Below are 13,796 nucleotides of genomic sequence, written 5' to 3'. Positions count from 1 at the left end.
CCCCTGGATGTTGAGTTTCCAGCCTTGGCCACCCTGGAGCCATGTTTCCATAATCCCAATCAAATCATATTTGTTTACCTCTATTTGCGCAGCTAATTCATCCACCTTATTACGAATGCTCCTTGCATTAAGACACAAAGCCTTCAGGCTTGTTTTTTTAACGCTCGTAGACCTATTAGAATTATTATTTACTATGGCCATGTTTGATTTAAACCGTTGATTTCTCTGACTGCCACTTTTGTTTGTCTCCTTCCTATCTTTTGCTTTTATCCTCGTTTCCCTTTCCTCTGCCCCCCTGCTCAGGTTCCCAACCCCCTGCCATTTTAGTTTAAACCCTCCCCCAGAGCACTTGCAAACACTCCCCCTAGGACATCGGTCCCAGCCCTGCCCAGGTACAAACCGTCCAGTTTGAACTGGTCCCACGTCCCCCAGAACCGGTTCCAATATCCCAGGAATTTGAATCCCTCCCCCTTGCACCATTCCTCTAGCCATAGATTCATCTGAAATGTCCTTCTATTTCTACTCTGACTAGCACGTGTCACTGGTAGCAATCCTGAGATTACTACCTTTGAGGTCCTATTTTTTAAATTTACCTCCTAACTCCCTATATTCCGCTTTTTGGACCTCATCCCGCTTTTTACCTATATCGTTGGTACCTATATGCACCAGGACAACTGGCTGTTCACCCTCCCCTTCCAAGATGTTCTGCAGCCGCTCTGAGACATCCTTGACCCTTGCACCAGGGAGGCAACACACCATCCTGGAGTCTTGTTTGCAGCCGCAGAAACGCCTATCTATTCCCCTTACAATAGAATCCCCTATTACTATAGCTCTACCCCTCTTATTCCTCCCGTCCTGTGCAGCAGAGCCACCCCTGGTGCCAGGAAGTTGACTGCTGCTGAGTATAAGAGTAAAGTTGTAATACAATTATACAGGGCATTAGTGAGGCCACACCTGGAGTACTGTGTACAGTTCTGGTCTCCTTATTAAAGAAAGACATACTTGCCTTAGAGGGAGTGCAGTGAAGGTTCACTAGACTGGTTCCTGGGATGAGGGGATTGCCCTATGAGGAGAGATTGAGTAGACTAGGCCTATATTCCTTAGGGTTTAGAAGAGAGATGATCTAATTGAAACATGTAAAATTCTTAAGGGGCTTGACAGGGTTAATGCTGGGAAAATGTTTCTCCTGGCTGGGGAATCTAGAACACGGGGTCACAGTCTCAGAATAAGGGGTCGGCTATTTAGGACTGAGATGAGGAGAAATTTCTTCACTCAAAGAGTTGTGAATCTTTGGAATTGTGTACCCCAGAGAGCTGTAGATGCTCATTCGTTGAGTATATTCAAGACAGAGATCGATACATTTTTGGGAACGAAGGGAATTAAGGGATATGGGGATAGTACGGGAAGGTGGAATTGAGGTAGAAGATCAGCCATGATTTGTTGAATGGCAGAGCAGGCTTGAAGGCCCAATGGCCAATTCCAGCTCATATTTCTTATGTTCTATTGTAATATTTCATGGATGTCCTTTTGACAGTGTTTTTTATGCTGCCTTTTTCTATGATTGGAATGGTGAAGAATGGCAGTAGTGTCATACTAGTATGACAACACTTTAGCCTTCCCAGCACTCATGCAACACATCAGATTGCTTGAAACCACTGCCATTATATAAATCCCATCCACAACAAAGCCCATGGTTTCATAGCAGGTTCAAACAGAGATAGGAAAAGAAAGAAATAATTTTTTATTTGTTCATGGGATGTGGACGTCGTTTGCATTTATAAAGTGCCTTGCACGACCTCAGAACATCCCAAAGCGCATTACAATGAATTAAGTACTTTTTGAAGTGTAGTCACTGTTGGAATGTAGGGAAACGCACCAGCCAATTTGTGCATAGCTAGATTCCACAAACAGCAATGAGATAATTACCAGATAATCGGTTGACATTGGTTGAGGGATAAATATCAGCCAGGACACCCGGGATAACTCCCCAGCTTTTCTTCGAATCGTGCAGACAAGTTTGTTTAGGAATAACAACAGAAAATGCTGAAAATAAGCATCCGCAGTATTTTGCTATTATATTAAGTTTGTTTAGGAGGTGGGTTATAAGGAGGGTCTTAAAAAAGGAGGGGGAGGTCGAGATGTTTAGACAGGTAATTCCAGTGCTCAGGGTCTAGACGGCTGAAAGTGCAGTCGCCGATAGTGGGGCAAAGGGAGTGGGGGTGCACAAGAGGCCAGAGTTAAATGAACTCAGACCTCTTGGAGGGTTGTAGAGCTAGAGAGGATTACAGAGATATGGAGGGGTGACACCATGTAGGGATTTAAACTAAAGGATGAGAATCTTAAATTTGAGCTGCTGGAGGCACAGGAGCCAATGTAGGTCAATGAACACAGGGCTTATGGGTGAGCAGAACTTGGTGCAGGAGAGGGTATGGGCAGCAGAGTTTTGGATGAGCTGAAGTTTATGCAGGGTGGATGACAGGAGGCCAACAGACCATTGGAATAGTAATCTCTGGAGGTGAGAAAGGCATGGATGAGGGTTTCAGTAGCAGTTGGGCTGAGGCAAAGGCAGAGTTAGGCAATGTTATGGTGGTGGAAATAGATGGTCTTTGTGAAGGAGAGGATATCAGAAGCTCAGCTCAGTGTCAAATAGGACACTTCGGTTGAACCGCAACCCAAGACAGGGAAAGGGATGGAATCAATGGCGAGGGTCGGAGTTTGTGGCGAGAGGCCGAAGACGATGGCTTCAGTCTTCCTAATGTTTAAGTGGAGGACATTACAGCTCATCCAGGAACGGATGTCGAACAAGCAGTCTGATAAGAGGCAATGTAGAAAAAGACCTGCATTTATATAACACCTTTCATGACAACCCAAAGCGCTTTACAGCTAATGATGAAATACTTTTAAAGCGTAGTCACTGTTGTAATACAAGAAACACAGCAGCCAATTTGTGCACAGCAAGGTTCCACAAATGACAATGTGATAATGACCAGATAATCTGTTTTAGTGATGTTGATTGAGCGAGGGATAAATATTGACCAGGACACCTCCATGCTCTTCTTCGAAATAGTACCGTGGGATCTTTTACAACTCCCAAGAGCCAAGGCCTCGGTTTAACGTCTCATCCGAAAGACAGCACCTCGGACAATGCAGCACTCCCTCAGTACTGCACTGGAGTGTCAGCCTAGAGTTTTGTGCTCAAGTCTCCGGAGTGGGACTTGAATCCACAACCTTTTGCCTGAGGTGAGAGTGGAGGAGTCGAGAGAGGTTGCATAGCGGTAGCGCTGTGTATCGTAACCATACATGTGGAACCTGACCTCTTCGGATGAGGTCACCAAGAGGCAACATGAAGAAGGGGCCATGGATAGATCGTTGGGGGACCCCAGAGTTAACGGTGGGAAGAGAAGCCATTGCTGCAGGTACTCTGGCTATGACTGGATAGGTAAAAGTGGAACCAAACTTCAGCAGTCCCACGCTGCTGGACAGTGAAGGAGGGGCATTGGAGTAGGATGGCATGATCGATGGTGTCAAAGGCTGCAGAGAGGTTGAGAAGTACAAGGAGGGATCATGTACCACAGTCAAAGGGGGTATTTTTGATTTTAATTAGGGTCCTTTCAGTGCTGTGGTAGAGGTAGAAACCTCACTAAAGAGAGAGATTCAAACATGGAGTTGCAAGAAAGATGGGCACGGATTTGGGAGGCGACAATATGTTCAAGGACTTGAGAGGAAAGGGAGTTGAAGATGAGATGGAAGTTTGTAAGGATAGAGAAGTCAATGGTAGGATTTTTGAGGAGGGGCAGGGGGCGGGGTGATGATGATGGTGGTTTGAAAGGGTGGGGGACATTACCTGAGGAAAGGGAACTACTTACAATGTTAGCATGGATACCAGGAAGGGAAGTTGGGTGGTCAGGAGTTAATGGGAATTGGGTCAAGCAAGCAGGAGGTGAGTCTCATGGGCAAGATGGGCTTGAAGAGGGCATGGGGAAGATGGGAGAAAACTAGAGAAAGACATGGGCTCATGGCTAGGGCAGGGGGGTAGTCTTGGGTTGATGGGCAAGGTGAAGGAAGGTGGGGTGGGGGTGGGGGGACAGAGGCAACTGAATGGATGGTCTCAATCTTAAGTGACAGAAGTCCATGCTCCTCGAACTTGTTGTTGGAGAGGACAGGAAAGAGGGGAAAGGGAGAGGGGTTTAAGGAGATGGTTTGTAGCAGAAAAAAGCCAGGGGTTATTTTTACTCTTCAGCATGATCTTAGAGTGGTGAATGGTTTTGGCAGAAGAAAGAAAGCCTTATAGGACTTAACGTGGCTCAGCCAGATCTGGCGATAGTGTATGACTGGTTTAGCTATCCAGGTACGTTCAAGTCTGCGCCCTTTGAACTTGATGGGAATCCATCAGATGGAAGGTATGTTAGGGGGAACTACCAATGTAAAGATTGTACTGAGGACAAAGGCATCAAATGTGGAGGCGAGGGGGTGGTTGAGCAGATTGACAGCTGCAAAAGTATCATGGCAAACCGAGGGCTAAAGGCTAGACAGCTGAGAGTTTGAAAGTGCCATTGTAAGTGCCTTTTGTGGGGGGGGGGGGGGGGCGGTGGCGGTGGGGAGAGAAAGAGGAAGAGTTTGCTCCTGGAGTGGACACAGAAGGAAGTGGAACTGGAAAGTGGTAGGGGAATGTGGACAGTGAGGGATCAAGAAAGTGGTCGAAAATGCCTGTCGTCAAGATGATGTGAGTAAAGAAGCCATGTGAAACGGCAGGGTCAAGGGGATGTCTATGAATATGGGTAGGAGAGTTTATATGGAGGGAGAGGTTGAGGGAGGTCTGGAGTACAGTAAAATCTGAGAAGAGGGCAAGATGAGTTCAAATGGAGATTAAAATCATCAAGGATGAGCAGTCTCTCAGTTCAGCAGTTGAGGGAGGAAAGTAGGGTGAAACTCGTGGAGGTGCTTGGGGGGGGGGGGGGGGGGGGGGGGCTGGTTGTGGAGAACAAGGATTTTAGAAAGAGAAATGCGGGGTGGAACAAAGTTAGGTGCTTGAAGGAGAAGGTACCAGAGGAAAGGGGGGGGGGGTAGAAGAGAGACTAAAGTGTGATTTGGTGATAAGGGTCATATCACCACTATGGCAGTTTGGGTGGGGCAGATTGTAGAAAAATATAACCAGGGAGCAAGGCTTCAGAAAGGCACAAAGCAATGCCACCTGTGAGCCAAGTTTCCTTTATAACCATGATGATGTTAATCAAATAAAAATCATGATAAGGCCCTTTCCTGCATAAAGCATAGAATGTACATTAACACGATGTAAAAAGATTGGATTCATCATTTCAATAGTTACAGCTTCAAGCATTTACAATATTACTTGAAGTAAAAATGCATAAATACTGATGAGGTTTTCAGCATTTACACTTGACTAAAAAGCTGGAGCGCTGAAATACAATTGTACAGGAAGAGTGAAACTACATCAGTAACTCCAAACAGACTGACGTCCTTGACCTGCAGACACAATGCAAATCAAAAGATTGATTATGGATATCAGACAACGCCTTCATTTATATCAAACTACCAGGACTATACCGAAATACAAAAGCAATGTTTTATCTGTTGTTATTGTATTTCAATACAGTCCTGATAATATTTAAAATATGTTGAACAGAAACCTGGCAATGACAAGCTACAGAAAAGAAAGTTGACATTTTTGACATGAAAGATCTTTGCAAAACACTCAGCCATGATCCAAGAGAGGGCTCGAGGGACTGAATGCCCTATTCTTGTTCTGTGTTCCTATTTATGCAGGATGATATTAACAAAGTGACAAACTCAAGAAAGAGTAAAGTACGTACCAGAAAGTCAGCTTGCATTGCAAAAACATTTCATTTGGTTAGGTCATTTGGTCACTAAACAGGAGTCCAAACTACCACATCAAACTGCGAAATGTGGTATTTGAATGGAAAAGGGAAGCATGGAAGGCCAAAAATAATCCAGCAAACCACCTTGGAGAAAATCCTTCAGAAGGCAACAAATCCTAGCAAGAGTATTGTAGCTAGCCAAAAAGCAGGGTGAAGTGCAAGAATCTGGTACTCATCTTACAGGATCCACATAGAAGCAGATACCGAAATCCATGATCAGAGACACTTCTCATATTAGTACTGGGGGGTAAAAGAATGGGGGGGATGAAAGAGTCTATAATGGAAATTGGGTACTTTTGTTTGTTAAAAAAAATTGTATGATTTAAAATCACAATTTTTAAAAGTGCTTTTGGGCATGCGGATAAGGATTGAATAATCCTCCAGGGATCTGGGTATTTAAACTTCTCCACTAACACTTTTTAAAAAATCTCTGAATAAGCCATCCCAGATATTGATGAAACGATTTAGCACTACCCTGTGCATGGAGTGGTTAGACACACTGTATTGCGCAGTACCTGTAACTCAGGTATGGGAGAAGCAATAAAGAAAGGAGTCCACCCAAGCTGCTCTAATACACCTTACATATTGGGCCAGTTCAAGAACTCTCCTACCCCACCAAATAGGAAGTCACTTTAAAAACGACACCATTTTACTCACTAAAAATAGTTGTCAGGTTTTTTTTTGGAAAAAAAGGGACTTTTCTAGAGTAACCGTTTACAGGATTGGAGCCATTCTTCCGCTTTGGCGCTGGATTGTCGTTTGCCCAATAAAAGCCCCACAAATCCTCTCAAATACATCCAATTTACCCAATCAATCGAGAGATTGGTCCCGTTTAGCCACTCAACATTAACTAAAATACTCGTTACTATAAAACTGGCCGCCGCGCCCTGAATGAAGAGGTTACCTTTTGAAGGTCTGAGCTTTAAAATGGGATCCACTCCCAACTCACCTGTTTGTATGCCCTAGTACGCAGGCGCGCTCGGGTAAAACATTATTTATGAAAATTAATTAAAACAGCGAGGCCACAATGTTCCCCCAATAGCTGGCTGGCAAAAGACAGCTGGCAAAATTTCTCTCCACCGCTTTTCTTACCTGTTTGGGTGACGGAGAACACGATGCAGACGGCGAGTTTGTTCATTGCCACTTTCTTCCGACTCCTCCTGAAAATTCTCCGGCCGGTTGCTTCACTTTTCCAAACTCATCGCAAGTTGGTGCCCTTTGGTTTCAGCAACGCTTTCCGCCTGCAGATCCCGAGGAACCCCGGTAACAGACTGCGTGGCCGGTTTATCTCCGCCTTCTGGTTAGTGTTTTTTCTCTCTCGCTCTGCCTGAACCGGTTTGTTGTGAGCTTTCACAATAGAAGCTCTCTCCCCGCTCGCCAAACAGGTGTGGCATGTGACCGCACCGCCACTGGGAGCTGAGACCTGCTGCTCAAAATGTGGTCAAACCAGAGAAGATGTCTCTGGTGTTCTATATTTTAGAGGCCAAACTATTTCTGCATTTTTTTATTACATTACACGCACCCAGTATTTTAGTATAAAGTAATTTAAAGCAATTGGTAGAAGGATTAGAGGGGAGTTGAGGAGAACTTTTTTCACCCAAGGGGTGGGTCTGGAACATACTGCCTGAAAGGGTGGTAGAGGCAGAAACATAACATAGAAAATAGGAGCAGGAGTAGGCCATTCGGCCCTTCGAGCCTGCTCTGCCATTCACAGAATCACAGAAACCCCACAGTGCAGATAGAGGCCATTTCAGCCCATCGAGCCTGCACCGACACATATCCCACCCAATCCCTGTAACCCCTACACCAACACATATCCCACCCTATCCCCGTAACCCCACGTATTTAATCCCCCTAACACTAAGGGTCACTTTATCATAGCCAATCAACCTAACCCGCACATCTTTGGACTGTGGGAGGAAACCGGAGCACCTGGAGGAAACCCACGCAAACACGGGGAGAATGTCTGTGTGGAGTTTGCACAGTCACCCGAGGCCGGATTCGAACCCGGGTCCCTGGCGCTGTGAGGCAACAGTACTAACCACTATGCCACCGTGCTGCCCATGATCAATATGATCATGGCCGATCCTCTATCTCAATACCATATTCCCGCTCTCTTTCCCCCATACCCCTTGATGCCTTTTGTGTCTAGAAATCTATATCTCCCTTTTTAAATATAGAAACCCTCATAGCATTTTAAAAAGTACTTGGATAGGCACTTGAAGTGCCGTAACCTATAGAGCTATGGACCAAGAACTAGAAAGTGGGATTAGGCTGGATAGCTCTTTTTCAGCCGGCACAGACAAGATGGGCCAAATGGCGGCCTCCTGTGCTGTAAATCTTTGATTCCATGATTCAATATCCTGAGAATCGTTTCAGCAGAGGGGGGGGGGGAAGGGAATGGAAGAGTTCGGGCTGCATTGCTGGAAGAGTCTGTCTATTCTCACCTACGGGAATCATGGGTGCAAAATCGATCATAAGGTCAGTAAGGTTCATCCAACACTTGAACAAATGCTACAAACCACTTAATTGAAACAAAAAGCAAAATACTGCAGATGCTGGAAATCAAAAACAGAAAAAAGCTGGAAATACTCAGCAGATCAGGCAACATTTGTGAAGAAACAGAAGTTAGTCAGTTGATGGTTCAGATCTTAGAGCCTTCCCAGTCTTGCTTAGTAATGAGGCATTTCTTGTGCATTTAGAATGGATCAGAAGGACAATGAAGTGTTATGGCAGTATAAGTATTAGGCAAGTAGAAGTAATTTACCAGCTAGAAGCCTATTCCAAATGTATTTTTTGTAATCAGTTATTATTTGCTATGATGGTTACATAAGGTATTAATTTTCTGGATGAAAATTCATTTGCATTAGTTTAGGATGGTTGCAAACATGCTGTGTTTGTGAAAGTACATATGGGATGAAAATGGACCAAAAATCAAGATCAAGCTCAAGAAAGATAATTTTATTTATGGTTGTATGATTTGGACAGAGGCCATATCAAATTCTTTAAGATTTCTACTTCTGCAGCCTCTTTAACATCAGAGGGCAAGAAAATATCCCATACACTGAGGTACTGGCATAGCAGACTGAGTCCCAAATGGCCAAAAATAACCTCTATTCCCAGCTGAAAGAGGACAGCTGTTCCCATGAGAACAGTTAATTCATAATAAGGAAACACTGAAAAGAAATCTAAAGAACTGTGACATCAAGCTAGAATTCAGGAAACAGATACAAAATCATAAGAAAAGTCAAACCTGAGAGAAGGCTTTTCAGACTATTGACTAGTTCAATTCACCTAGCCTGGGGTCCAACTGCACTAAATGCCCTCAACTTTGGTAAATTATTCCAGCTATCTATCTTCTGAATAAAGAAACATTTTGCAATATATCTGTTTTACATTTTCTTTGGACATGAGGAAAAAATTGAGTTTGGTCATTCACCAAAGTGGACACCACTAAGATATAGTGGGGCCAATTTTCATCTCCCTTCCGCTCCATTTTTGGTGTGAAATAGGGTGGCACAAAAATCAAAAAGAAATCACAACCTATCACCAGAGGACCACCCGTTGTGATTTTTGAGTGGGGTTTCATTTAGGCAGCCAGTGTTCTTGCTGGACATCCAGGAACAGCAGGATAGGGCTCTGAGGTTTGTGCAGATTGCAGGCTTCCCCAAGTCCATGGCATCATTTATTGTAAACACATCACCATGCAAATGAGCTCACTGCTATGAATCGTAACTGCTTGCATTTCATTAATGCACAGCTGGTGTGTAATCACCAGCCGCACATGATGCAGATCTATACCTACTTTTCTGGCAGTTGCCATGACACTTTTATCTTGTGGCAATTCAAATGAGACCCAATCATGAAAATCAACTGGACCTCCAGGCGACATCATTGGGTGTGCGGAATGGGCGCCCCATCCACCTGATATATATGCCACACACAAAGGTTAGCCCCAGTGCTTTGATGCTACATAGTAGAAAAGGGAAAAGAAAAATGAAAGATATTTTAACAGGTGATTTTATATTGGGGGTTAATGTTAATCTGTTTTTTGAGAGGATAAGCGTCATGTGCCACACTCTCTCCCATTTATATTTAAAGGTTGTCTCCATTCTCTGCTGTGAGGGAGGGGCTCCAACTGAGAATCAACACTTAATGACACAATTGCAAAATGTGATGCTTACAGCTGCAAAAGCCTTAAGATCCTTTGCCAAAAGATGAGAAATTTGGTTTATTTCTGAAAAGGGCAGCATCAAAGCTGTGCTTTCTATGAGTGCAGTATGCAGTTGTTTTGACTGCTGAGTTTTTTTTGTGTCAATTACTTTGGTGCATTTAGTGATGCAAGAGCAGAGGTGCCAGATCAGTAGGCCCAGTATAATGCGGGCCTATACTGTTGTCTGAACAATAGAGATCAGGACATTTAGATTAGTGAATGCACCCAGTGGAGAACAGCATATTTGCTGTTGGCTGCACTATAGTAGAGTAAAAGCCTCAAAAGTGTCAATCAGACTGCAATTAATCTGTATTAAATGTGGTCACATCTGCCTCTTGTGTCTGAGTAGTAAAGCATACAAGAGCTCTAGGGACACATCATCCTAACACCTCAAATCATAACCTGAGCATGTTGTTGTCACCATTTCGATTGATGATCAACAGTGGTGTCAAAAAGGTTTGAGAGAATGTTAGTGCTTTTATCATTTGTGTACAAACTCTAAAAGGCAAAGGAAATTACCATGTGAATGTGGGTACTTCTCAGTTAAGGACACACAAGGCCATTTCAATGCACTTTACAATTTGATCTATCAAACTAGGTGTCAAGTTTCAATGCAGCAGCAAAAGATAGATTGCTCACTGCCTCGTCCCTTGGTTACACTCAAATTGGAGAAGTATGCTACAATGTAAAATTTGTGCCTACCAGAAAATATATGAACTATATAAGAACCTTTTTATAAATATTTTAAGATCTTGGAAAATAAATCTTATTCTCTTTTCAGATAAGAGTAAAAATGATCTGAAACCTTGCAAAAACCAAAACAAGTGTAGAAGCTGGAAATTGAGCAAGTCGAGAGAACAAAAGTTTTTCATTTCCAGTGTAGACCCTTCATCAGAACTGGAAGAAATTACAGTTGAACAGCATTTAGAAAAAGAACAGAACAAGGGGAATTGAGAGGAAAGTCAAAGGGTGCGAAATTCGGTTATGCCCCGTTTGGGGGCAGTAACGGTAACCGAGTTAAGGCCGGACATTAGCACCGGGCGTGGAAGTACCGCCACGGCTGCTAAATTTGCCTTATCACCCCGCCCAGGAAGTGGAGCGCAATCTCAGGCATTTCACTTCCTGTTGCGGAGGTAACCGAGGCGATGTCAGGGTGCGATCAGCAGCGCTCCGCGGAGGCGTCATGGAGTGCTGCCATGTTTCAACGCCCCTCCCCATCAGTTAAAGGGAAAGGCCGCTGCACACACTGCAGGGTCTCCAATGGCCCACACTAGGCCACCAGGGCGGCGTGGTGCCATGGCAGCAGTCTGGTGCCGAGACGCGGTGCCGATCTGCGCGATGGCGGCCAGGACTACGCAACAACATACCACAGAGGGCCGACCAAAAAAAGAAAATGGCGGCGAGGGTCACAGTTGCACCTTCCCTTTAAATACCGCCTCGCGAGCAGAGGTCAGCCCGGTTCGTGATCCGCAAGGCTGGCGCTGACATCGCTCGTGGGGTGCAGCTGAATTTCTGCCGCGGGGCGGTAAGGGGATGTAGTGGCATGCTAAGGGGTTGTGGCGCACAACGATGATGTCTAGTGGGGGCGCGCCGCTATCGAGTAGCGCCTCAGCAATGCCCCGCCGAATTTCTCAGGAGGCGCTTTTTTGCCCCCCCCGGTGGGGCGATAGCCCTTTGCGCCCCATTAGCGCCCCCGGAGACACTAATGGCAGGCACAAAGGAGCCGAATTTCTAGTCCACAGGGTCTACACCTGGAACATGAACTTTTTTTTTTCCCTATAGTTGTTGACTGACCTGAATGTTTTCAGAAATTTTCCAAAAGGGCATAGCTAAGCACATGCAAGATTTGTCCTGTAATATGTGAGATATAAATGTGCTTCTGTGTGTAATGGTGCAAAAGCTGTAAAATAAACAGAACAATGCTTCTGTTACAATAGCACACAGAAGAATATTCTAGGAGTAAATGTTCATACATCGCACAATATAATTCCCAGGCTTATTTTATTTAGTAACCGAGTGTGCATGTTGATGGTGCGTTAGTATGCTTGTTTTAATTTAAACCTATTTACAACTAAACAGCAGATAAGAAATAGCCTTATAGGAAATGCTGGAAATACTCAGCAGGTCAGGCAACATCTGTGGAGAGAGAAACAGAGTTAACGTTTCAGGTCTGTGACCGTTCGCAGAATTTTGAAAAGCTATTTCCACCCTGGTTACAAAAAAAGCTCAAGACCAGTGGTGTAAACCCAGTGTTATCAAGGCAGTGTTATCAATGGTGTGGTCTAAGGCCTGTGTGTGAACACAAAATCAATATTTGCATTGGCTGTGCACCCGGCAGCATATTAATATTGTCACAATCAGTGCTGCCAATAAGATCAACTAACTAGCACATGTTTTGTGAAAACTGAATTGGTGAATAATGGGGTGTTAAACCAATTTAATTAGATTACTAATTAAAAGGTTAGCGATTATGAGAAAACACAAATTAGACATATTTACACTTAAATAAATGGGAATGTTTGAGTGGAAGTGTAAACTGCGTGCAAGTATAACATTTGTTCAGGAAACACAATTTGCTTTTGAAAAGGTTTATCCTTTCTCTGATTTATAAATGTGAACAAAAGTTTACACAGCATAATCCTGTGGAGATGTTGTAGCCACACAAGTGTGACAGTATGGGCGGGATTTGACGCTGGTGATTCGCTACCTCTTTGGCACAACTCCAGTGGGCTGGGACTTGAAATTCTTTGAGAGTTGTTCTGCTGGATCAAACACTCTCCAGGCATTTCCAGAATTTTCTGGTGGAACTAATAGGTTAATGTAGAATATATGTGCCTAAACATGGGCAGGCTCTTTGAAACGACATCTAAATGACAGGACTATGTCATCCATTGCATTATCTGTTGTGTGTGCCAAAGCAACACTGGGTGCAAGGAACCCCTAGCTTCTAAGACAGTTATGGCATATGGAGAGGGTAGGAGTGGGGATTTTCAATGTTAAACTGGCCCACAGGGAATTGAATTGAGCCTTGTAAATTCAAAACTTTTCCAAAAATTTTACAATTCCCTTCAGCTGCTCCAGAGACAGGCAGCACGGAGTCCTACTGCAATGATTTTTCTCCCTCCCCTGAGATGGGCTTCCCAATGGAGACAGGAATTCCGCTGGGAGCCCATAGGCATTAATTAATTGATTCTGACTGTAGAAAATCAGCCGGGGAATTCTCATCCAGTTGAAGATGTGCCAGGATTCCACTAAAGTGGAAAATCCCAGCCTCGAACTCCAGATTGAAGCAGTTTGAAGTCCCTGGAGGAAGCTGTTTCATACTGATTTGGCTCAACAGCTCAATGGAATATTAGTTCCAGTGTCGAGCCAAGCCTGGAGTAAAGAACATTCAGGGGTCCACTGGGCCTTCTGGACTTTATAAACTGTTCTGAGTGTGGAGACTCCTATCTCTACTTGGTTTCATGGGAACGTAGGAAAGGTGTAGGCCATTCAAGCCCTGAAGCCCGCTTCATCATTCAATTAGATCATGGCTGACCTCTACCACAACTCCATTTACCCGCCTATGCTCCATATCCCTTGATACCCTTACCTAACAAAACTCTATCAATCTCAGTCATGAACATTTCAATTGACCCAACACTACAGCCTTTTGGGGAGCCAGTTCCAGATTTCCACAATCCTTC

At 44.2% G+C, this 13,796-nt stretch overlaps 1 protein-coding gene and 1 long non-coding RNA gene across 3 annotated transcripts in view; one reads left to right on the top strand and one right to left on the bottom strand.

Annotated features, from left to right (window-relative positions):
- LOC147107661 (immunoglobulin-like domain-containing receptor 1) overlaps positions 1 to 7,115 on the bottom strand; it is a 57,849-nt gene extending 50,734 nt beyond the window's left edge. Inside the window, exon 1 of the mRNA XM_086006886.1 lies at positions 6,990 to 7,115. Coding sequence (XP_085863012.1) covers positions 6,990 to 7,035 — 46 coding nt within the window. The 5' untranslated portion in view covers positions 7,036 to 7,115. The remainder of the gene's footprint in view (positions 1 to 6,989) is intronic.
- The window catches only part of LOC147107660 (uncharacterized), a 56,857-nt gene continuing 50,170 nt past the window's right edge, over positions 7,110 to 13,796 (top strand). Inside the window, exon 1 of one of the 2 annotated variants that reach the window (XR_015080847.1) lies at positions 7,110 to 7,197. This is a non-coding gene — a long non-coding RNA (uncharacterized LOC147107660). The remainder of the gene's footprint in view (positions 7,198 to 13,796) is intronic. The other variant, XR_015080846.1, reaches the window with a different exon arrangement.

Source organism: Somniosus microcephalus, chromosome 14 (genome assembly GCF_052327205.1).
Source record: "Somniosus microcephalus isolate GS21.2 chromosome 14, FLI_Smic_1.0, whole genome shotgun sequence".
Taxonomy (NCBI): Eukaryota; Metazoa; Chordata; class Chondrichthyes; order Squaliformes; family Somniosidae; genus Somniosus; species Somniosus microcephalus.
The sequence above is the reverse complement of the archived record's forward strand: the minus strand, read 5'-3'. Positions and strand labels throughout refer to the sequence as shown.